This window comes from Arachis duranensis, chromosome 5 (genome assembly GCF_000817695.3).
Source record: "Arachis duranensis cultivar V14167 chromosome 5, aradu.V14167.gnm2.J7QH, whole genome shotgun sequence".
NCBI classification, from domain to species: Eukaryota; Viridiplantae; Streptophyta; class Magnoliopsida; order Fabales; family Fabaceae; genus Arachis; species Arachis duranensis.
The window spans coordinates 99931876-99957743 of record NC_029776.3 but is presented as its reverse complement, the minus strand read 5'-3'; the positions used below and the strand labels follow the sequence as shown (position 1 = coordinate 99957743).

The 25868-nt window shown below is 34.8% G+C and overlaps 3 protein-coding genes across 4 annotated transcripts; 1 reads left to right on the top strand and 2 right to left on the bottom strand.

Moving 5' to 3' along the window:
- On the bottom strand, positions 1–438 carry LOC107491368 (autophagy-related protein 18a; the record flags this gene model as incomplete). The annotated part of the gene is given in 1 exon segment (XM_016112216.3): positions 1–438. A coding segment is annotated over 1 exon segment (306 nt), but the record flags the coding sequence as incomplete, so codon positions are not given.
- Positions 439–10845: 10407 nt separating this feature from the next.
- LOC107490953 (uncharacterized) lies at positions 10846–12164 on the bottom strand. Its single transcript, XM_016111748.1, has 2 exons — positions 12014–12164; positions 10846–11870 (listed from the first exon to the last, which is right to left on the bottom strand). The coding sequence occupies exons 1-2, from the start codon at positions 12162–12164 to the stop codon at positions 10846–10848; spliced, it is 1176 nt and encodes a 391-aa protein (XP_015967234.1).
- A 5926-nt stretch (positions 12165–18090) lies between these two features.
- Positions 18091–24165, top strand: LOC107491369 (cullin-1). Of its 2 annotated transcripts, none has more exons than XM_016112218.3 (20): positions 18091–18239; positions 18641–18776; positions 18929–19028; positions 19136–19321; positions 19448–19495; positions 19576–19779; positions 19862–19939; positions 20226–20315; positions 20735–20815; positions 20913–20972; positions 21642–21671; positions 21758–21844; positions 21960–22109; positions 22185–22240; positions 22329–22449; positions 22545–22706; positions 22805–22948; positions 23041–23259; positions 23363–23530; positions 23640–24165. In XM_016112218.3, the coding sequence occupies exons 2-20, from the start codon at positions 18646–18648 to the stop codon at positions 23739–23741; spliced, it is 2217 nt and encodes a 738-aa protein (XP_015967704.1). In that variant the 5' UTR covers positions 18091–18239; positions 18641–18645; the 3' UTR covers positions 23742–24165. The 2 variants fall into 2 exon arrangements, with proteins under 2 accessions (XP_015967704.1, XP_015967703.1); XM_016112217.3 differs by having other exon boundaries at positions 18091–18245.
- The last annotated feature ends 1703 nt before the right edge of the window (positions 24166–25868 follow it).

Genomic DNA, 25868 nt, shown 5'->3' with positions numbered 1-25868 from the left:
ACGAAAGGGGTCACAATTGTAGATGCGGAAGCCATTCTCAGTAGCGGCAGCGAAGCAGGCGTGGTCCTGGTTGAAAGATACATGGAGGAGAGACGGCAGTTCCGCCGGAGCCGCGTTGGGAGAAGAAGATCCCGGCGAAGCAACGGTGGGAGCGTGATGAGGCGGTAATTGAGATTGAGAGGCCATTAGGGAATCGAAGTCGAGGGTTTGAGATTGATCTGGGAGACAATTGGGGCCGGGATTCGAATTGGGATTAGGGTTAGGGTTTAGCCAAGGTGGTGAAGCACAAGCAGAAAGCGTGGCCATTAAGATTTAGGTGATTGCTGTTTAGGCGATTCTCAGCTTCTGTGTGCCGCTATAAGCACAGTGCACCCTCCTTTTTACATGCATATAAAGATGAGGGTTGTTTTCCTCTTTTACTTTTGTTATGTGTATTTTTCAGTTGGATTAGCTTACTTGGAAAGTAGTTAGTTAAATCCTGTAACCAAATCAAGTCTGCGATCTTTTTTGCGATTAATTAGTTACAATGTTTTTTTTGGGAAGAATTATTTTAATGCATTAAGTGCTTAAGTGCTTGTTTGAATATTATTAAATTGATAAAAAAATTTTAATAATTTTTTTATTTTTTAGTGTGTTTAATAAATTTTAATGCAAAAATAAAAATATTAAAAAAATAAAAAAAATTTGAAAAACATTTTTTTTAAAATAATATTTTTTACATAATAAATAATAAAAAATTATTTTCATTTTATTTTATCCAAATATAATTAATAGATAAAAAAATCTTTTTCTATGAAATATTTAAATACAAAATCACTTTTACTTTTGTAAAAGATCTTTTTAAAAAAAATATCATTTAAAAACAAATCTTTTTCGAAAATAGTGGCAAAACAACTCTTTTATATCTTTTCTAAAAGATATTTAAAAAAAATGATTTTCACATAATAAATTAACAAAAAATATTTTTATCTTATTTTATCCAAACATAATTGATAAATAAAAAAATTTTTACATAAGATATCTAAATATAAAATCACTTTTACTTTTTTTTTATTTTTCTAAAAAAATCATTAAAAAAAGAGGTAAGAGCAAAATCCCTAATGTCACTATTCATCCTCCACTTTGATTTCCCATATCTTCCGATTCGGAGTTCCGATTAACGAGCCGATTGTGGCCATGCATTAGAAATTCTCTTCAATTCTATCCGAATATTATGGTAAGAAACTTTAAATTTCTTGCACATTTTGCTACCCTCTTCAATTTCGTATTTTTTATTTGGATATTGAGAAAAATTTGAATTTTTTATGTTTAGGGATATTCAACCTTGAGTTCTAATGGAGTTTCAACCCAAGGTTGTGTAAGACAAGGTAAGGAATCTCAATCCCTAATTTTCTCACTATATGCAAAAATCTAGGTTGAATTTATGTGGAAATTTTGTGATTAGATGGAATAAAGCTTGTTTGGATTGAATTTGGGGTGAAACGAAACTAGCTCGGTGCATTTGGTGCGGGATTGGATTCAAGGATCGTCTTGGTGTGAAACCGGTAGAAGTTGGAGTTGCCCGAAGGAAATCAAAGTGTTGGAGGAACCACGTCTAAAAGTACGTGCTTTTATTTCAAGTAGACATTATGTAAAATTATGTGAATGTCTAGGTTAATTGTCCCGAGAATAGGATCGGATGAATTGATTGTTGTGGTGATTGTTTGGTTGGATGATAGCTTGAGTTATAATGTGAATGTATATATGTATATGTATATGTGTATGCATAATAGAAATAGTAATTTATGTGAAAATTGGGTCGGAAGTCATGATAAGATAAGGAATCCTCTAGTTGGTAAGTTGAGATAAGTGGGGTGAATTATTGTATGAGAATGAGATCATTGATATTTGGTTGGTTGTGAATTTGGATGTGTGAGTATTGTATGTGTGGTTGTGAATGGACATAGTTGATGAAGTATGTTAAATGAGTTAAAATTGGGTTGATTAGACTTAGAATAGTTGAGATTTGATGATTGAGTGTTTGGCATGTTTAGAAATGGTATTGAAGTAATTTGAACTAAGTTGGATTTGAAAATTTGTCAAATTGAGCATTGTGCAATATTTGGTAAAAATGAGTTTTTGACCAATTTCGATGGGCCATAACTTAATGTTTGGAGTTTGGATTTCAATGAAATTTATCTTAAGTTAAAGATAGTGATGAGAGCTTTAAAATCGTTTAAAAATGATGGAAAACTGAATCTTGTAGAGTAAGTTATGAGTAATTGAAAATTGATGTTTTAAATTAAAAATCTGAGATTTTGCAGAAAAACCAAGATTTTGGTCTTGTGCGTATGCACGAGTGTATACGTATGCACGACAAGGGAAATTTGCAAGTTGCACGTACGCACAAGGAGATGCATACGCACAAGCTAGGAATGGCGTTCTGGTGGGTGCATATGCACAAAGGTGATGCACACGCACAAAGTCCTGTTTTCTAAAAAATTTCTCTATTTTTGACTATTTGGCTTTTTTGGCAAGCTTGTAAATCCATATAACCCCTGTATAAGGTCCGATAATTAGTTTCTAAGCTCTAGATGAGTGTGAGTATATAGGAATGAATTAAAATTGGAATATTAGATAAAACTGTGGATCGAAGTTAATGATTATTAATGGAGGCTTGAGGCTAACAAACTTACTGAGTTTAAAAACTGATTAAAGACTCATTGTAAACTAAATGAGATCTGAATCACTTTTTGGCAAGGGCAGTGGTTAGTCTCCCTTGCATTCTGATTACTGTTTATTCTTGGCAAGGACGTGGCAAAGTCAGTAGTGAATCCCGCTTGCACTGAGCTGAGTTATGCCAAAATAAGTACAATGGTTAATCCCGCTTGTTTCATGGCTCTCTCTGATTGTAAGAGTGGCCAGACATGCATCCTGGATAGCACTGCCTCCGGTAAAAGGTGCAAGGGTGAGAACTACCTTTTTTAGGATTTTGATGAAGTCGAGATTATTATATTCCTCAGGAAGATGCATGACAGAGAGACAATGTCCGAGTTAGCTACTGGATGTGTCGGGTTCCGGCAGTGTAACTGATGGGTGAGCTAATGGCCAGTAGGAAAGGCATGCATCATATGCATTTATGTGAAATTGTTTGAGTGTGCATTATTTTCGTTTGCCTACATGTGTACCTCTGTTTAATTGCTAATTATTGTCTATGTTATAACTATTTTTTATTGTGTTTGCACTCTATTATTTGTGTTCTCATCTACTGAATTCATTTACTGAAATCAATACCAAAATTATGAGGTATTAAATTGAAAAGAGACAGGCTGAGAGGAGTTTTAAAAGAACTTGAGATTTGGATCATAAACATAGTGAAGTGGGTAGTGTGTTCACCCGGTTTTGGATTAGTATAACCCTAGTATAACCCGGTTTTACATCATCTCTATTTAAAACTGTTACCCTACTAGAAACCTTTTGGTTCTCACCTGTTTTCGGAAATTTTTCTGTTTTCAGATACAGGACGTGACATATCTCACTGAGCGTGTTGGATTCTCTTTGAAAACGAAGACTCTATTTTGGGATTTTATTTTGTACTTAGCATATATATGTATATGTTCTCCACTTTTGTATTTCAACTTGTATATCCATCTTAGAGGTTGATTTTGTAGAAATAAGATTTATATTTATGTTTATGTTAGCTTTTGGGATTGTATATATATGTACTCGAGCCGGCCTTTACTTCGCAAGTCGGGACTAGTGACTTGATATGTATCTCTTTTGGATTCCTGTGTGTGTGTGTGTGTGTGTGTGTGTATATATATATTGTCTCTTTTGTTTCTGTAATCTACCTTTCTACCTTTAACATTTTGCGAGTGTGATGAAAATTCTATGCTTGTACCTATCTTCTCTTTCAAGACTCCTTGTTAAATTATCCTTCAAATATATGTACATATTTTGATTTTAGACGTTGTAATACCTCACCACTTCCGATTTTACGACTTAAGCATAAAGTTCTGTGTGGTAGAATGTTACACCAATAAAGTTCAAATACTCTAAATTCACAAAAAAGTTCTCGAGGCATAGTTTTCTTAATCAAAATTAACCAAATAAAGTTTCAAAACAAAGCTCCTAGTTTTATGAAATTAGCACTTCCTTCCATTTTTCTTATTATTCAATTTTACTCAAATACTCCAAAAATTTTGACAATATCTCTTCTAAAATTCAGACTTTACCATCCTTCAAAGGTTCCGTCCAAACCAACATTTCTCAACTCTTTACAACGGTTTCAAAACCAAAATATTCCTCAATATAAATATACAAATTCGATTTCCAACATAAAACCATTTCTCAGTATAATCATACAAACCAAATTCCAATTCATGCTTTCATCAACTATCACAATGCTAACTCAGTCAATCAACAATAACTCAATCAAGTAAATAATCACATTCATCCAAAACAAATCAATTCAATCCAGGAGACTCACAAAATCACCAAAAATATATTTTTCACATCAATATTATTTATAACAATTTCGTGATATAAAATATGTTTTAAGAAAAGGTCTCTACCTCGAATAATCAAAATCCATAAGCCATAAAATAGGTCAAAATGCTTTTTCTCCTGGCCCGCAATAGCGGCAGTCGCAACCACAGCTCCATACTACTTCCGCAGCAACAACAACAACTTCAATCGCGACATGCAATAATCGGAACTTAACCCTTTGGCAATAACGCCACAAATAATAGGGCAACAATTATAAGGACTCAGAAACAAAAATAACTCACTATATAAAAAGGAATGAAGACTATGGGGCAATAGCACCTCCGGCGGTGCTTCCGGCGACCACAGCCACGACGGTAAGGTTTGAATAGAGCCAGAAGAAGCAGCGGCAAGCCCCAAGTGGTTCCAACAACGGTGACAATAGAACAGCGATTCGAACAACACCGTGCAACTCGCTGGCAACCATGTTAGCGGCAGCGGCATCCTCTGGTGGCGGCTCAGACAGCAGCTCTCATTCATCACGTTTCCTTTCTCTTTCGGGCTGTCTCCTTCTTGGCGCGTCACAACAGTGACGATGGGTCTGACGGCGATGACGATATGGGAACACGACAATGAAGCTTGCTCGACAGCGGCGCGGAAGTACGGCTCCTTCTCCCGTGGTGGTCCCTATACGACAATGGCAATCCTCACGGCTCCAACGGCGACGCCTCCTCCTCTCTCACCCGCGAGCTCTCTCTCTCCCCCCTCTAATCCTTGACGGCGACACTACAGCGGCAACTGTGGTAGTGATGTCTACCAGTGCCGTCTTCCTCTCCTCCCTCTTTTCCCTTTCTCCTTCTTCCTCGGCTCCCCCCTTCCCTCTCTTCTCTTCTTTCTTTCCTTTTTTTTTTGTTCACTCTCTTTCTCTGATGCATGTGTGTGCAACGGTGGGAGGAAGGGTGCGAGGTGAGGGTGAGTGAAATGTATCGGTGAGTTAAGGTTAGATAAAATTAGGGTGTTTAGGAATTTTAAGATCTGGTAGAGTAGGAATTTTAATAAAAATTAAAGGATAAAATAATAATATAAAACTAATTTAACCCAATATAATTAGTTTTGAAAATACTAATTATTATTCAATTTATAATTTATTTTTAATTAAGTATTCTAATTCAAGAATTAGAAATAATCAAATAAATTTTTTCTTTAATCATAAAACAAGGTTTAAAATCTTAATATTCAAATTAAAACATATAAAATTTTCATTATTTTTTAATTACTGAAGTCTTAAATTATAAATAAGAAATTGACCGATTTATATATAAAAATCTCTGAAAATATAATATTAAATAATATAATAAATTATAAATAAATTGTTATTTAATTTTAAAAAATTTGAAACGAAATTTAGTTAACCAATTTTTTCCAGTTTATGAACTTAGCATATTTATAGATTGAGATAAGTCTCAATGTAGTCCCTGAAGTTGCACTCGAGTCTCATAATAGTCCCTGAACTTAAAAGTTTCTTAGAGTCATCCTCGAACTTACACTCCGGGACTCAAAGTGGTCCTTCCGGCAATTTCAGCACACGTGGCGCAACCGGAAAACTTAGCTGGCAGCGTTGGTGACACGTGGGACTCACAACGGCTAGCTGATGTGGCAGAATAAACTCTTCCGACTCAATTTGGTCCCTCAGGTGAAGTTAAAAACCTTAATCCCCTTTTTTGAAGGCCATATTGTTCACTCTGCTGTTTCTTCGTCGATGCTATGTTCTTCTGTTCTCCCTCTCTGAAACCCGAAAGTTATGGCTAGCACGAGCAATGCAGCTGGGAGCTCGAACAACCCATGATCGTTTGGAAGCATCATGAGGAGAATAAACAGAAACAGAGAAGCTCGTTTGTCAAAAATGAAAAAAAATCATGGGAAGCCTGATTTCTCTGAAAAAGGTAAGCCGAAAATGAAAAAAAAAATGTGGTTCCTCTATTTTTTTGATATTGTTGTTAATCTAATATTCACAAAAGTTCAGGCCATTTTTTTCGATTGTAATTGGTGGGTATGAACGCCTCTGTTTTGTTCTTTGTGCTAGGGTTTGATCACTACTGGCTTTCATAGTGGTTTGGCCAAGAAAATTGTAGAGTATGAGTATTTCTTGTGTTTTGATGATATGAAAATGTGTTCTTTATGTGTTAGGGTTTACTACTCTTAGTGGAGGAGTTTCCAAACTGTTAATTTGTTTCAGGACAATGACTCTGATAAATTAATTTGTTAAACAGAGTTTGCATGATCACAGTAGAAGTAAAGATCTTTTGGGAGTTGAAATTTTTTGTAACTCTGATAATGGATTCTGAATTTGACTGATTTACCTAATTGCCTTTCTTTGTATTGGGTTGGTTTAGTTAAACTGAATGTAATATGTAATGCTGTTTAGTTAAACTGAGTGTGTGATCATAAAGGATTCTTGCATACATAAATTAGAGTAATATAAAGTAAGTTTTGCAATTGCTAATGAAGTTAACTTAGCTATTGGAATAGTCAAATTATTTGAAGAATTTGGTCTGGACTAGTGGATTAGTTGTGGGAAAGGGTATGTAAATTTGAATAGTTTGATCCACCAAGATTGAAGTTAGTGTCTAGAGAACTGTTATCCTTAGTTACACTAAAATAATGTTCTTGATTTCACACTTTTTTATGTTCACATGACACAAATCATTAGCAACATGATCAAAATAAAGGTGAAATATCATATAATTTAACAGTTAACAACTAACAAAGTTAGGCACGCTATTCAATACCCCCGTCCACAATAACCTTTTCTAATAAAAATTTTGAAAAAGAAAACCACAAAATAATAGAAGACTTAACTTATATTGTTAATTTGAATATAGTGATAATATAGCATAGTGAAATATTAGAGGGAGAAGGAGAAGTAGAAAAGCAAGGGAGTGGTGCTTTTGTTGCCAACTGTCAAGTAATGAAAAGGAGAGAGTGAGAGTGATGATGAAAATGGTAGAAGAAGATTAGGACTGAATCAATGCTATGATATGAAGAAGATAACAGATGTCATTTAATGAGCTTTCATTAACTACTATTTACCATTACTATTTCTAGATGGTTTTTCTTGTTTCATCTCCACCTTCAGTGTTGTATATTATTTTATTATTTTTTAACCTCTCTAGTTAGTGATTATTTTAGCTCCAAATTTGGCAGATTTTCTTTATTTCTGTGTGTCTTTTTTTGTTGGTAGTAAGTTGTAGTTGTATATATATATTTCCTTCAGTTTCAAAAGAAAAAAAAGGGTATTGGTCTTGGCTTTTGTGGAAAACTACACGGAGAGTGAAGTTTGGTGCCTGTCCTTGTGATTTATTTGCCAGTTTGATTTAAGGCACATATTGCTGATTATATATGCTGAATTAATCCTGGACTGATTATATGATGTTAATACACTGAGCTGCTGTCTATATATGCAGAATTAATCCTAGACTGATTATATGCTGCATAATGTTCTGTCAATCTATTGTTACTCATTTATCCTATTCTGCATAATGTTCTGTAACAGTGCTGTGTAGGGACTAGTTTGATGTCACTTACATAAGTCTAGGGACTAGTTTGATGTCACTTGAACAAGTCTAGAGACTATTTTGATGTCACTTATATAACTATAGGGACAGTTTTGCTGCCTGAAAACAACTATCTGACCCCTTCTTTGGTATCTGAAACAGGACCTTATAAATGCAGTTAAGGAGGTTTTTCCAAATGTCCATCACAGATTCTGTGTTTGGCATCTGTGGAAGAACTTTAATAAGCAATGGAAGGATCTCCAGCTTAGATGGCTACTTTGGGATTGTGCAAGGTGTACTAGCCAAGATGGTTTCCTTGATATCATCAAAAAGATTGAAAGGGTTAATAAGGAAGCTTGGGAGTATTTGAACAAGTGGCCCTATGCAAGGTGCAACACAGGGAACTGCTACAAGGCTTGCAAATTTCATGAAGTTTGTGCCCAACCCTGGATTCAAGGCACCCAGACACAAAAAATGAAGATTAGGATGATTATGTTTAGGAAAAGCAGGCTGTTTTTTTTGTATCTATTTTGCTGATGTTGTTTACAATGCTTAAAACATTGTCCCAGTTTTGGGAATTTTAGTATTTGAATTTTATCAGGTCAATATGTCAACAACTTTGATATACTTGGTGTTTTGGCTCTATAATGCCTTTTTTGAATCAAACATTACCAATATGAATTATGAATTATGACTTTATTGAATTGAGTTTTCTCAACCTTTTGTTTATATCTTATCCTCTGTTACAGACTTAAGAGTAGTTCAAATCCTGTCCATTTCTATTTCATTGAAAAGAAGTCCGGAAACAAAAGTATGCATATAATCAAACACTTTAATTTTCATTTCTTTCAAACAAAAGGATAGGAACAAGTACATGAACAAGGAATGCATGTAACATGCATGTCATTTGTTTTTTGCTAGATACAGTTGACCCTACTGTCTATCCAGCTTTAATACAAGAACACCAATTACAATCAGCAGCATGAACACAAACATCAAAATTTCCCCCATTTTTAGAACCCTAATTTCAGCTTCTAATTTACCAAATTTCCAAGCGATCTTCATCTTCCATTCTTCATCATCAACTGAATGTCTTGTTCTATCATCACATGGCATGGCATATTCCAAAACTTTATCAACCCACATAAACAATCCACACCATTTCTTATCCACAGTCTGCACATCAAAGAAAATTCAATCAGCAAAATTTATATCCATAAATACAGCAATCAACAACAATAATACTTATATTATAGTTCGGGAAACCCAGGAATGGTCTCCCTGGATTAGAATCTGTCTCTGACCACCGCAGCACCGGTCTCGACCCACAGGCACACCATTCTAGCAAACGAGCTTCTCTGTTTCTGTTCATTCTCCTCATGATGCTTCCACGATCGTGGGTTGTTCGAGCTCCCAGCTGCATTGCTCGTGCTAGCCATAACCTTTGGGCTTCAGAGAGGGAGAATAGAAGAACACAGCACCGACGAGGATACAGCAGAGTGAACAATGTGGCCTTCAAAAAAGGGAATTAGGGTTTTAACTTCACATGAGGGACCAAATTGAGTCGGAAGAGTTTACTCTGCCACATCAGCTAGCCGTTGTGAGTCCCACGTGTCACCAACGCTGTCAACTAAGCTTTCCGGTTGCGCCACGTGTGCTGAAATTGCCGGAAGGACCACTTTGTGTCCTGGAGTGCAAGTTCGGGGATGACTCTGAGGAACTTTTAAGTTCAGGGACTATTATGAGACTCGAGTGCAACTTCAGGGACTACATTGAGGCTTATCTCTTATAGATTCTTTAAATGACTCTGACAGCTTTGTCTACTTTGAATATTTACAATTAAATTATATAATAATTTATTATGATTGATAAAACCCACTTTCAACTAATGTCTTAAACAATGCAAAAGTAATATATTTCTTTTAGAATATTGTAACCAATTGTCCTATCTTTTTTGGAGGCTTTTATTTAATTCAAAGTAACATCACCAAAATTCTATATATGTCTCTTGGTAATGAAATAGATTTAGACTAATCTATTCTTCAAGGTGTTATTAACTTTCTTCTTGCAACACTTAAAAAATATCACACTGTTTAATTAGACTAAAATTTAAAGTTACATGTTTTTGCCTTTCTAGGATCTCCCAACTCCACTTAAACTTATCTAGTGACGAAAAACAATGTTCAACAATATTGTATTTCCATAAATAAACTTAATAGCTCTGCTTCTATAACAATGCAGCCAACATAATGAAATATTAGGGCAATTTACACAAATAAAATGAAGAAGCAAAACCTTTATGTATATACAACATTGGCAATTTCCAGACGCAAATGCAATAAACGCAACTATATATAATCCGCTACACTCTGTAGCGAAATCCAATTGCACGTAATCCGCTACAGGGTATCGCAGATTACGTTGAGAGCTGAGTTACTCATAAATCGCTACACCCTGTAGCGGTTTATGACCAAATGGCGCTACACTTATAATCCGCTACACACTCTAGCGGATTATGAACAATGTGGATTGATGAGAAGATGCCTATATATACCAGTCTTACAGTAACAACTCGTGATGCAAAATGTACGAAGTTATACAAATACAGTGTCCATAAATAATAAGCCATAGAAATATAATAGGCACGAGGCATTAACAGTAACACGGATTAAATTTCTACATTAGGCATAAGTCATAAGTCATACAAATAGGTCGGAACCAAGATTAACACAAACACACGAAAGGAACTAACAGTAACACCCGAAAGCGTAAATTGCTACAGGAGAATAAACAATTCAAAAAAGTAGAAGCACACCGACTAGAAATCCTATGAACTACCGGCAACGGTGGAGCCTTTCTGGGGGCAAGACCTACGCGTGTGCCCAGGCTGTCTGCATAGCCCGCACCGCTTGGGTCGGTTAGGGTCGGCCTCATCCATGTTGTTCCGGATTCTGGTAGACCTAGGTTGGCCATCACGACAACGCCTCAAGCGGGGGTCCGGAATAACGGTCGGACCGTCATAAGGTGGCCAAAGTCCCTCCGGTACTGGCGGCACGAAACCCATCTGGTACACCCTGAACACCTTCTGCATGGTGTAGACCTCGTCGACATAGATAGACCAGTCAAGCCATGACTGGGCACAACATGCAATCGCATGGCAACATGGGTAATGGAGAGCTTGAAAGTATCCACAGTCGCATGTACGGTGCTGGAGGGAAACTCGGTACGTCCCAAGTGAAAAGCTCCCAGTGGGCGTCGTCTCGGCAATGGTGTACTCAGACTGGTGTCTATCGAACAGGGTGACAGTGAAACATCTGGAGTCTTTCAAGTTGTGCTCCATCGCCTTCATAAAAGACTGACAGAACTTGGCACTGCTGGTCAATTGAGCCTCTACCGTCTGACCACGAATCACAAACAACTCCGCTAGTCGACCATATGTGGACTTGACTAGGGCGGTAACCAGAAGATTTCGTGTAACCTTAAGAACAGAATTAACACACTCAGATATATTGATCGTCATGTGACCGAACCGTCTGCCACCATCCTGGTGCTGAGTCCACTTATCGTATTTTATTCTGTTCGCCCAATCACACATTGCCGGATTCTCAGTCCGCATTATATCAAACCAATAGTGAAACTCTGCCTCAGTCTTTGCATAAGCAGCGTTCACAAGCAAACGCTTTGCATCCGTGCCCTTGAAACTGAATGCGAAGTTAGCTGCAACATGCCGAATACAAAATGCTCGGTACGCAAGCGGGGGTAACCACCCACTGTTCGGGTTCTCTAGTGCAGCCTTGATGCCATTGTGCCTATCTAAAATGACATTATCCCCTGTTGCGGAGTCACATGTTGCTGCAGGTTAGTCAGGAAGAAAGACCAAGACTCGGCATTTTCCCCCTTCACGAGACTGAAAGCAATAGGCAAGATGTTGGAGTTCCCATCTTGAGCGATGGCCAGGAGCAAAGTCCCTCCATACTTGCCATACAGATGAGTACCGTCTATGCTTACCAATGGCTTGCAATGTCGGAAAGCTTCAACACAAGGAGGAAACGTCCAGAAAAGACGATGAAAGTACACGGTTGAGTCATCCACGTCATCAGCCACGCAAATCGGAGATGTCTTCAACAACGTAGCTGTCCCCTCCATGGTGGACTGCACACCAAGGATCCAATGATTTTTCATAATCCGCTAGAGTGTGTAGCGGATTATGAGTGTAGCGCCATTTGGTCATAAACCGCTACAGGGTGTAGCGGTTTATGAGTAACTCAGCCCTCAACGTAATCCGCGATACCCTATAGCGGATTACGTGCAATTGGGTTCTGCTACAGGGTGTAGCAGATTATATATAGTTGTGTTTATTGCATTTGCGTCTGGAAATTGCCAATGTTGTATATACGTAAAGGTTTTGCTCCTTCATTTTATTTGCGTAAATTGCCCAAATATTACGATTACTTCACAAAATACAAGGATATTTAATCAACTAAAATTGGAACATGTACCAATGTTAGCTATGCAATGTTTAATAAAACTCCTCCCGGCCTTCCGTTGATATAGCAGATGTTTACACAAGAATTGTTTCAATATATTTCTAACCATTGTGTACAAATTTTATACAACATTAGGTCAATCCAAAACTACATTGCCATAATTTTTATAAAGAGAAAGTCTTAGGGACTAGCATTAATTTAGTCCGTATTTAATTATCAATAAAAAATATGTAATTTTATATTATTAAAAATATTAATAATAACTAATTGATAGCTACAAATTATAAAATATACTGACTTCTTAACACTATTGTTTCACAATTACAAAATTAAATTTTTACAATAAAAATGACATTATATCATCAGATATGTTAAAAATACCAGTGTCTCACCTGCACATATACGTGAGCTTTTTTCTAGTAATAATTTAATAAAGGTTGTGACTAAAACTAAAAAATTCAACACGCGGCAACATAAATGAATATGTGAACATTTTCTGGATTACAATATTTCATACCATGATTTAGCAGATAAAATTAAAAAGGTCAATGCGGAATAGCATGAAATTAAATATCACAATTTGACGTATTAAATACCAGGATATACTAGAATTTAATTTTTCTTGGCCAAGCAAAGAATTAAAATAGTACATCTTAAGATGCTCAAACTCGATTGTGTAAAAATAATGCAAATTTCAACTCTGGTGAAAATCCAACTCTCATGTTTCGATTCAAATCAAATCAGAATAAAAATTGGTGCAATTTTTCAAACTGTTTTACTTGTTACCATAACAAGTTGCATAAATTGGAAACAACAGGTATGCTCTGTAGTTCATCATACTCCATCTTAAATGACATCTGAAAGCTATTAGAGTTGCCTTCAAAAGTCCCATTCTAGCTTATTGTATGTTTTGTTTATGTCAATTTTAATGGCTAGGTTATTGGGCCATTTCTTTCCTTTTTTTTCCAAAACTATGAAAGATTTTCTGAAAAGTTATAATATTATATTGCATTATCCTCCCTCTTACAAAATTCTGAATGGGGAAGACAATTCTATCTAGTAATTTTTTAAGCTTGATCACCAAAATTTTAAAAATAATTTTAAATGTAATTGTCTTATAAGTTGCAGGTAGTTTGGATTCTCTTGCTATTTCACTTTAGGAATGAGAACTAGATGTTAGTAGTAGTAATCTGTATTGTAATAGAGTAGTCTAACAAAGGAGAATTGACTAAGCTTATTTACAATATAAGAGCACTAGTATATATATGGCATATTGTAGTAAATGGCCTTGAGTTTTGTCGTTATGTTAAATCAGGTTCTCGCTTTTCTTTCACTTCTCTTGTATATTCTTTGAAGTGCATCTTCTCTTCCTACTCCTATCACACCTTTAACATGGTGCAGTGAGTGTGGATGAAGAGAGTGGAGCATGATTAGACAAGAATTAGGAAGAAGAAACCCTGATCTCTATGTCTTTGATTACTCATAAGAAAGCATAGTGTTTGAATCTTACACATCAACAAGATTTGAATCATCAATGACAGAACCGCACAGTGAAATCTCAAATTCACCACCATCGAACCTAGATCTGCGCACGATTACAAAAATCTTGAATCAAATTACATCAATCCAAGCGCAATTGACATGAAGCACTATTAATCTTTATTGCGATAGCCAAGCCGCAATTCACATAATGACCAACCTTGTGTTCCATGAGAGAACCAAATACATAGAGGTAGATTGTTATGTGGTTAAAGACAAACTACTAGACAAGTTAATTCACCTGATGCCTATATCAACACATGAACATATTGCAGATTTGCTAACAAAACCTTTAGCTTGAAGAACCTTTCCTACACTTGTTGGCAAGTTAGGACTCTAAGATATTTGCTGTCCTAACTTGAGGGAAGGTGTTAGTAGTAGTGATCTGCATTATAATAGAGCAGTCTAGCAAATAAAGGAGAATTGACTAAGCTTATTTACAGTATAAAAGTACTAGTATATATGGTATATTGCAACAAATGGCCTTAAATTTTGCCATTATGTTAAATCAGGTTTTCGCTTTTCTTTCACTTTTCTTGTACATTTTTTAAAGTACATCTTTTCTTCTTACTCTTATCGCACCTTCAACATTAGAATAGTCTCACTTTAGATCAAAAGATGTTTATTTTATCTTTTTAAATTCTTGGATGAAATTTTTTTCGGTTGAACTCAAAGATAATATTTTTTAGATATAAATGAATTTCTAAACAATGTTTTTGGTGGTGTTTTATATGTTCATGATGCGTTTACAAGTTAATGTGATTTAGTTTATTGAATTTTTTTTTGTCGTAAGTTTACGGACTGAGATAGATATGAGTCTCAAATCAAACAAAGTTCTAAACACATAAACTAAAAAATATAAGTGGGTTCAAGTTTAACTCTTAATAATAGTTTTTTAATGAGTAAATGGTTAAATTAGTTTTGAAAGATCACTCGTTCTCTAAATTGATTCTCGAAAGTTTTTTTAATCAAATTTGTTTTTCAAAGATTTTAAATTAGCCATGTTAATCTTTCTGCCACTTCTATTACTAATAACGTTGTTGATATGGTACGTTAAGTAATATCACAACACACACCTAGTAATCCTAATTGAGTGTTAACATGATTAGTTTATGAAATTAGATCAAACCAATCCTAAATTGAGGGATTCCAATGCCTCAAGTTCTCCCCTTAATTAGGTTTTAATTTGATATAATTTCATAAACTTATTATATTAATAGTCATTTAAGATTTTTAGGTGTGTGTTGTGGTGTCATTTAACGTGCCACATTAGCACATTTTGACATTATAAACAAAGAAAGTGACGGAATGACTAATATGACTAATTCAAAATTTTTAAAGAACGAATTTGATTAAAAACTTTCGATGACTAATTTGGAGAACGGGTGATTTTTTGGTGATTTTTTAATGACTATTTTGACCATTTACTCGTTTTTTGATCCTCAACGAAGATCCTCAACGAAATAGTCTTTGTGTTAGTTTAGATTGGCTTTTTAAAGTAAAAAAAAAGTTATTTTCTGTTAAAATAAAGTACTCTTATTTTCTGATAGAGAGATATAATTATTCAGATAGGTATTAGTAATTTTTTTTAATTTATAAAAATAATTCATAAGAATATAAAATTTTATCAATTAATATGTAATTAAAAAAATATCTTTAAATCTTAGCCATATAATTCAATAGGTCATTGCATTTTTATTTTCTAAGATTTTAAAAAATAAAAACTATTTATATTTTATAGTTAATTGATTGGATAAATAACAGTGATAGCATTATATATTTTAATGAATAAAATAAAAAATATAAATATATGCATGTAATAAAAATTATTTGTATTTATTATTAAAATGAGTGAGTACTCACCCTTTTATTTGCTATTATTAAAAAAGAGTGAGTATTCACTCTTTGATTTACTATTTAATAATAAATACAAATAAAAAATTTATTATATGCATATTTATATTTTTTAAATTATAATGTTAAATGCTAAATTAAATTTTTTTATTTATGATATTATTTAAATAGTATATACCATTAATTATTTGTTTTGTAATTATTTTTTTAAATAAATATTAGTTTTACTATTTGTTTTCATATTTAATGTAAACCGCTATAGCCTCTAGCAGTTTACGCACGAAGTCCTATGCACATAAACTGCTACTGGTCGTAGCGGTTTATGACCAACCCCAAAGAAACAGAAACCGCGATAGGCTCTAGCGGTTTCTGTGTTGCCACATTTGAACGTAATCCGCTATTGGCAGTAGCAGATTATGTGTTTATGTAAACCGCGACTGGTAGTAGCGGTTTCTATAGATATATGAAACAATGTATTTGCGTTTTCATTTTGAAAACAATGTAATTACATAATTTTAAAGGTGTAACAATTTATTTATGTAAATTGCCCTAAATGCTAGTTTGGATTAGGTTTTCTAGTGAAAAAAGTATTTTTTTTAATAAAGTACTTTTATTCAATTTAAAATCTATTGAATACGTCTTAAAAAAAATAATTTTATTAAAAATTAATTATTTATTTTTTCTAAAAGCTAGCAATATCTTGTTTTAAAAAAAAATAAAAGCAAAAGACATTTTTAATACTTAAATTTTTTTTAAAAGTTTATCTAAATGTGAAATAATTTTTAGGTTTGTTTGGGCGTCATTTTTGAAAAAGATCTTTTTTTAAATGATATTTTTTAAAAGATTTTTTAAAAAATAAAAGTGATTTTATATTTGGATATCTCATGTAAAAATATATTTTTATTATCAATTAGGTTTAGGTAAAATAAGATAAAAGTATTTTTTTGTTCATTTATTATATGAAAAAGATTTTTTTTTAAAAAAAGATGTAAATTGTAACTTTTCAAAAAAGATGTTTTATTAATTTTTTTAGTACTTATTTTTTACTATGAGGAGTTTGCCAAATACAATAAAAAATAAGAAAAGATCCTTTTTATTGAAAAAATATATTTTTTTATCGATTGAATGACGCTCAAACAAGTTTTTTGTCTGTTAAAAAATAAATTTTTAAAAAGATAAAAAAATAAATATTTTTTAGAAAGCCAATCCAAACTAACTTAGTTTTTTTTTAAAAAATTAGGGGTGTACATGGTCTGACTCGGTTCGAAGATTCGGCCCGGTCCCGAATACTTTATAGGCTAATTTAGTGTGATTTCATCGGGTCTAAGGTCGGGTAAGGATCTCACCCGGTCATTGTTTCGGGTCGGGTCCCGACCATAGCTTGGGTCACCCGAACTTGGCCCGATGGCCCAGTCATCAGACACAATTAATATTTTGTGTTATTAGTGATGGCTTATAGCTATTTTTATGTGGAATCTAAATATTGTAAACTTTACTATTTTGTGTTATTAGTCATTATAAAATTATAAGTTAATGTTTTATGTTTAAAATGCATAAGACTTTAGACTAATGCATAATATTGTGTTATTTGTATTGATTTAAATATTTGGTGTTATTAGACAATATTAGTATTGATAATGATTATGCTTTAATTTTAAAGAATGATTGGTTCTTGTTATATTTTTTTAAGTGAATTTTATTATGTGAGTTGTGAAATAATGGTTGGAGATTATATGATTGTTACATGCTAAAAATCCGGTTTTTATTCGATTTTTATCCAATTTTTATCCGACCCAAAGATACGTAAATTTCATCAAATATAGAATCGAATTAACATCTAAAAATTAGACCCGATCTATATTTCAGGTCAGATCTGAGTTAAACTAAATCCGGTGTGACCCGGTCCATATACACCCTTATAAAAAACAAATACAAACGGACCCCTTAAAAAAAATGGAATAGTTACCACTTACCGGGCGCTCGGGACTTGGGAGCCACGGCTTCTTTCACCTTCTACTTTACCGCACTCTGATCTTTCGTGGCACCGCCCTCCTTGTTGCGGTTTGTTACCACTTACCACCTACTACTAAGTAATAACAAATAGGAATCCTGATAAATATTTTTATTGAATCTTCTTTAATAAGTAATAACAATATTTACTCACATCAATATATTTTTTGAAAAGAAAAAACACTATATAAGTAATAAGGATTATAATAATTCTTTTCACTCGTCCGTCATTCATCACTTCATCAGCTTGTTCTTGCTGAAATCTTTTTGCTCTTAAAACACAAGAAAGAAAAGAACACTCCACCAGATCGTGTTCTTGCTGCTCCATCGGGTTAGGGTTTGTATTCTTATCTTCGATTTCTCCATGAAAGTTTCATGGCTTATCCTTTTCTTGCTTTTTCTTGCTTGTTTTCAATTCGATCATCACTCTCTCTCTCTCTGTTTTTATATATGGGGTTTATTTATATGCTATCTGCGTATGATGATTTGAAACTCTTGTATTATGTCGAGCAGTGTTCCGAAACCCTGTTTGATTCCTCTATGCTAGGGTTTAGTGTTGGTTTGTAGCTTTGTGCATTGGTTAATTAAATTCATGCGATCAAGGGTTTGTTTAGCTTTATATGGTTATCCTTGTAATCCGCATTCGGTTTACATGAATGTGCTGATGTGGCATCTCGTGCAGTAGCTTTTATTCTGGTGGTTTCTATTTTGATTATGGTGTTGTTTCTGCAGCCACCATGGAGCGGAAGACTATTGATTTGGAACAAGGTTGGGACTATATGCAGAAGGGGATTACTAAGTTGAAGAAAATTCTTGAAGGATTGCCAGAACCTCCTTTCAGCTCAGAGGAATACATGATGCTTTACACGTACTCTATTTCACACCTTTTCTTTTTTCTTCTTGGCTTCTTGGGTTGAGTTGTTATTGTTGCTGACATTGGTCTTGTAGTTTATTGTATTATCACCTATGAATGCTTAGTTTTGGATGTTGACATGTTTTTCTTTACCTAAACCTTTGCAGGACTATTTATAATATGTGTACTCAGAAGCCACCGAACGATTTTTCACAACAGCTTTATGATAAATACAAGGAGGCTTTTGATGACTACATAGAGTCTACGGTAGTCCACTGTTGATGTTTCTCCACTTTATTCCTGCAGCCTCTTCTTTATATGCCTTTATAGTGTATAACATACCGAGTATGGAAGTTAACATGTTTGGTTTTTAGGTTTTGCCATCTCTAAGGGAGAAGCATGATGAATTTATGCTGAGGGAGCTTGTCCAAAGGTGGATAAATCACAAGGTCATGGTGAGGTGGCTTTCACGCTTCTTTCATTATCTTGATCGGTATTTCATTGCTCGACGCTCCCTGCCACCACTCAATGCTGTTGGCCTTACCTGCTTCCGTGATCTGGTCAGTTGTCATTCTTGTCTAACTTTCTTGTAATCTTGTTGATGACCTTCTTTTCGAACATTACTCTAATAATATCTTATATATAGCTGAATTTATTCTGTATAAATCCGGTTGTGTTTATTACAGGTTTATATGGAGGTACGAGCTAATGCAAGGAAAGCTGTGATCACTCTTGTAAGTTTGTCATTGCACGTTGTGATGATATATTTTCTTTTCAGTGATGGCTGCTAGAGTAACCATGGCTTCTGTTGCAGATTGACAAAGAGCGTGAGGGCGAACAGATTGATAGATCATTGCTGAAAAATGTTCTTGATATATTTGTTGAGATTGGTATGGGTGAAATGGATCAATATGAGCAGGATTTCGAAGTTCAGATGCTTGAGGATACTGCTGATTACTACAAAAGTAAGGCTACAAACTGGATTGAGGTTGACTCTTGTCCAGATTATATGCTAAAGGCAAGTATGTCTGCATCACTCGATGGTTGAAATTGCTGTGTTATATCAATTGATAGAGCTAATTTCTCTTGTCATTTTATAGGCTGAGGACTGCTTGAGAAGGGAGAGAGAAAGAGTGACTCATTACTTGCACTCCAGCACTGAGCAGAAATTGGTAGAGGTTGGGATAAATCTTTAATATTTTTATTTTCTTAAAATTATTGGATGATTAGAAATGCTTAAATCCCTGCCAAATTCTTTGGAATATACATTTATAGTTGCCATTGGTCAATTGTGGTGGACAGTGATAAATATTATTGTCTTAATGGCAGATATACACCTTATTAATAAGTGGACATCTTTTTTTCCTTTTTTTTTGTTTTTTTGTTTTTTTTTTGTTGGGGGGGGGGGGGGCCTATTAAGAGTGTGTTTAGTATTTAAGCAATTCTTACCTTTCTTTATTATAGAAAGTGCAACATGAGCTGTTGGTGACCCATGCTAATCAATTACTTGAGAAGGAGCACTCTGGTGTCCGGGCCTTGCTTAGAGATGATAAGGTACTTGACTTTGTTGTATTACTTTAAATTTGTTTTTCTTTGATGATCTAAATATAGTCCATGTGCCTGGTTCAATTTTTTCACAACTTGAAACCCGTTCAACCTCTACCCCGTTCCTTAAATACTACACCACCGTGTGTGGTTTGCAAAGTGTTCTTGAAATCAGCAGGCTATATTTTTTAATTGCATTCTTGTTGTTGCTATCTGGAAAAAAGAGATTTAATGAGTGGAACCTTGCAGTTTTTTGAAAATGTCTCCATAATTGTAATTCAAATTTATGTTACATTAACAATGGCCAAACAAAATTGAAAATCCAAATTATAGAATAAATGATTTAATAATCTCACCAAGACAGTGCCAAATCAAGTTACCCATGCATGTATTTATTAACACTTTTCTTGATTTGTTTTTATGTCTAGGTGGAAGATCTCTCTCGGATGTATAGACTTTACCAAAAAATACCTAAAGGCTTGGATCCTGTTGCGAATGTATTCAAGCAGGTTGGTTCCTTGGTTTGTGAATTGTGTTGTGATTAAATTGAGCCCTCTTTTGTCGTCTTTTAGCAATGTTATACTATTGATGATTGTCTGATTGCAGCATATTACAGCCGAGGGTACAGCATTGGTCCAGCAGGCTGAAGAAGCTTCTAGCAGTCAGGTATAATATATGTTGGAATCATTCGATTGCATTCACATTTTATTTCTTACTTCTTATCACTTTCAACTCGGTCCTTAATGGTTCAATGGGTATATGTTGTTTGTTCTTTGATTCTGTATTTATGCCAGGGGTAGTTTCAGGATAGCACCTTTGCAAATGCATTAAAGTTTACTTATAGTGATGGGGTTATAGGTTAAGTACAACATGTATAGTTTGCACTCATCTGCTTTGTGCAAAGTTTCAGCTGAGCTGCTCAAATAGTTTTGCTGGAGGTTTCAAAACTGTTTGTTCCATACCAGGTTTATGGGATAGAATTACATGTCTGGCATCTATCTGGTGTAAAGTTGATGGTCTAAACTTTCCGTCTGGAACACGTAGAGAGATTGGAAAGCTATGGTTTTCAGATGAATCATGTTTTTTTCCTTTCTGTTTTTGCTTTTGTATAGAGGCACTCTTATCCTCTGTCTTCATGCTGTTATCATTTGATATCTTTGGCATATTTTATCATGCTTTTCACCTGGCTTGCAATTTCAGTTTGTTGGACTCTTTACAGTGTGATTATATTTGTCATGTAATTTCCATATTGTATTATGTATACATACATACCAGCATCTTAATGTGTTCAGTAGTAATTTGTTTCTAGCTTCTGACATTTTTGTTTTTCTCCAGACCACAAGTGGGCCTGGTCTTCAGGAACAAGTAGGTCCTCTTTCTTCTATTTTTTCCTGATTTTTCATTGTAATAACAGATGAAAGTTCTGAATATTTAATCATGTGATATTGCAGGTCCTTGTCAGAAAATTCATAGAGCTCCATGACAAGTACATGACATATGTTAATGACTGCTTTATAAATCACACACTGTTCCACAAGGTCTGTTGAGTCAATTGGTTATGCTGTAGTTTCTGTCTAATATATGCTAAGATATAATAATGAGTAATGACATACAATTACTAAATAAAAAAATTGATTTTTATTATTCTTATAGGCTTTAAAGGAGGCATTTGAGGTTTTCTGTAATAAAAATGTTGCTGGTAGTTCCAGTGCAGAACTATTAGCTACATTCTGCGACAATATCCTTAAAAAGGGTGGAAGTGAGAAGCTGAGCGATGAAGCAATTGAAGAAACTCTTGAGAAGGTACTATTTTAGTTTTTTATCATTGTATTTTCCATCACCATGATTTATGTTGCTAACATTGTTTTATTTCTGCAGGTAGTCAAGCTGCTTGCATATATCAGTGATAAGGATCTCTATGCAGAATTTTACAGGTAAAACTTTTCTTTAATATTTTTCATTTATATTTTTCTTACTTATGCTCTGTATTTTGTTGTGAATTGTGAAATCCTTATTTTGCAGGAAAAAACTAGCCCGCAGATTACTTTTTGATAGGAGTGCCAATGAAGATCATGAAAAGTGTATTTTGACAAAGCTAAAGCAGCAGTGTGGTGGCCAGTTCACATCTAAGATGGAGGGAATGGTCAGTTGACCTTTGTTGTCACTTGTCAGGCTACCTAAGTTGCTTTCTTCTTTAACTAGATGATTTAAGGCTTTACCTGAAAACATATCTTTCAGGTTATGGACTTGACTTTGGCGCGTGATAACCAGATGAAATTTGAGGAATATCTTCGGGACAACACACATGTTAATCCTGGAATTGATCTGACTGTTACTGTTCTTACCACAGGATTCTGGCCAAGTTACAAGTCTTTTGATCTCAACCTCCCGGTGGAGATGGTAAGAACGCGTTAGCTATTCAACTTTCAAATTGTGTTCTTTTTATTATGAATAAGATAAGATAGGTCTTTATTTATTAAATATATGATTTTTTTTAGGTCAAGTGTGTGGAAGTTTTTAAAGAATTTTATGAAACAAAGACAAAACACAGAAAACTTACATGGATTTACTCACTTGGAACTTGCCACATCATTGGCAAGTTTGAACCAAAGACTATTGAACTAGTTGTGTCAACCTATCAGGTAATGTCCTCCTCGTGATCCTTCCTCTTTTATTCTGTTGAAAATTGTGGCATTATGGTATCTATGAATTCATGGTTCTGGTCTGAATACAGGCTGCTGCCTTGCTGCTATTCAACAGTGCTGATAAGTTGAGCTATTCAGAGATTATGATGCAGCTGAACTTAACCCATGAAGATGTTGTTAGATTACTCCATTCCCTGTCATGTGCAAAATATAAGATTCTTAGCAAGGAGCCTAACACCAGAACTATATCGCCAAATGATAGTTTTGAGTTCAACTACAAATTCACTGACAAAATGAGAAGGATCAAGGTATTTTTTAGTTCATTAATTCTTTTGATTTGGAACGGTTGTTAAGAAAGTTTGTTCTTATATTTAACTTGTTAAGGTAATATATGTAACTCATTGGTTATAGATCCCACTACCACCGGTTGATGAAAGGAAGAAGGTGATTGAAGATGTTGACAAGGACCGACGATATGCCATAGATGCTGCAATTGTGCGCATCATGAAGAGCAGGAAAGTTTTAGGCCATCAACAACTGGTTTTGGAGTGCGTTGAACAACTGGGCCGCATGTTCAAGGTAAACAACCCTTGCAATTAATTTCATTACTGTCAATGTGAATGAGGTCATTATTGGGGTTAGCTGAATGATTTTCTGTATCTTTGTTTTGTTGGGTTTGTATTTGTAGCCTGACATCAAAGCAATTAAGAAGCGGATTGAAGATCTCATAACTCGTGACTATCTGGAAAGAGACAAAGAAAACCCGAATACTTTCAAGTATCTGGCTTAATGGAAGCTACTAGAGTATGAAAGTGGCCATTTTTAGTTCTTCAATGAGCACTCGGATTGCCTGAATCAGATTCTTCGGAAGATACTTTCTTACATAATGCTGTAAATGATAGTAGTTAGTTAATTCAGCTATTGGAGAAACTTGTTTACTAGGGCGAATCCTTTTTATATTCTTTTGGGGGTCATACTCGAGTAGTTTAGATGTCATTTTATTTTTGTCGATATATATAATATTACATAAATGAGCGTAGCAAGTTAAAATTACAGATTATGCTGATGATATATTCCAATTATAATGACATGGTCCAGTCATTCATTGGATTTCTTACTTTGCGGGCATTTCTATTTCAGAATGACTGCTGATTTTTTGTTTTCATTCATAGATTTAATCTTTTACGGAATCAAATAATTTTCTTTATATTTTATTCTATTATAGTGGAGATTCAGGCAAAGACCAAATGTATTTAAATAAAGATATTTGATCTTGTTCATATCTTGGCTCATTATAAGAGTAAGACTTAAAATGGCTAAAGTTCAATTTACATTGCAATACTAATATTTGAACTTATGTTACGATTAATCTAATCCTAGAGAGATCAGACCCGACAACATGGGTTTCAGCGTACTCATTTAAATAAGTAACAAACTTTTATAATATCTTCTATTGATCTAAAATGAATATCTCAACAATTTCCTTGATAAAAGGAAATAAATTACCCACCATTAAAGGTGGAGTTACTTTATAAAGTAGTTATTAAACTACCATCTACAACTATAAATACCTTAACACTCTCGGGTATTTTTTTAACTCCAATTTACTAAAAAACTGTCTAAACCTTTGTTAACTTAAGTATTGGAGTCCTTTGCAAATACTCTCCACAACTTCTCTAAGGAGCTTGGATAGCAACTCCTTGCTAAGAAGACAAAGGAACATCTCACTCCAAAAGGAATTTGGATCTCATATTCAGGCTAAAATTCATTCGTTTCAGGTAACTATTGGAACATTTGCACCATTGTCAGAGACCTGAAAGTCTACACTCTATTATGGCGGACGACCATCCAGAAGACGGACATACCGCATCAGAATCAGAACCCAACCAACACCATGACGACCGAGCAATCGTCATACCCTCCACCATGAGAGAATGAAAGGTCTCAATGAAGAGAGGAATCCACCAAACTCGAAAGTCCACTAGGCCGGAGAGATAGGGGATCAAAACCTTATAGAATTCATGGGATTGGTACATGAACATCAAGACCGACTCGAACAACTTGAGATCGAGTTGGAATGACATCGTGAATTTGAACACGTCCTACGAAGGGAAGTTCGATATCGTAGAGAGTTGGAAGAAAAGTTGGAAAGACTGGAAGCAGACCTCAAGGGAAGAAGATCCCGAGTTGATCGAGATTCTACACCTTCGAAAAGTGAAGACCTTTCTATAGAAGAAATCATGAGAGCTAAGTCCCAAGGAACTTCAAAAGTCCATACATGAACCTCTACGATGGACGGCCGAAGACACCATTTAAGCAACTTTAAAAATTGAATGTATTTGGTTGATGTCTCTGATGCAACTCGGGGCAAAGCTTTTTCAACTACCCTCACTAAGGCAGCCATGAAATGGTTTGTAGCTTACCTCCAAGGTCGGTCACCTGCTTTAATGACTCGGCTAGAAACTTCCTCACAAGATTCTCAATACAAAAGGATAAACCAAGCATGCACCGAGTATCTTAGGATTCAAACAAGAGGTCGGAGAATCTTTGAGAACCTACATGGAATGACTCAACAAGGCATGCTTGGATATCCAAAATCTACCTACGAAAGCAACAACTATGGGGCTAGTTAACGGCCTCAAGGAAGGTCCCTTCTCACAATCCATAAAAAAGAAACACCCAACCTCCCTGTATGAGGTTCAGGAGCGAGCTAAAAAATATATCAACATAGAAGAAACCGAACAGTTAAGAAGAGCTACTTCTGGACAAAGTTGTTCGTTAGTTCGTTGTGTCAGTTGGTGATGAGATGTTGAGGTAAAGATCAGGACCTGAACATGCATTCTCAAGGGAGGAGCGGCGGCAGCAGGTCGTCGGTTGGTTGCGGGTGGAGTCACCTGCAAGGACACTTTATTGCTTA

Bases quoted from the DNA above. Each gene is read 5' to 3' on its own strand.
- LOC107490953 (XM_016111748.1), bottom strand. From the start codon at position 12,164: ATGGAGGGGACAGCTACGTTGTTGAAGACATCTCCGATTTGCGTGGCT. The intron at 11,871-12,013 runs GTACTCATCTGT...ACTAACCTGCAG, and splicing joins GCCATTGGTAAGCATAGACG to CAACATGTGACTCCGCAACA.
- LOC107491369 (XM_016112218.3), top strand. From the start codon at position 18,646: ATGGAGCGGAAGACTATTGATTTGGAACAAGGTTGGGACTATATGCAG. The intron at 19,496-19,575 runs GTAAGTTTGTCA...CTTCTGTTGCAG, and splicing joins GGAAAGCTGTGATCACTCTT to ATTGACAAAGAGCGTGAGGG. The intron at 22,707-22,804 runs GTAAGAACGCGT...GATTTTTTTTAG, and splicing joins TCAACCTCCCGGTGGAGATG to GTCAAGTGTGTGGAAGTTTT.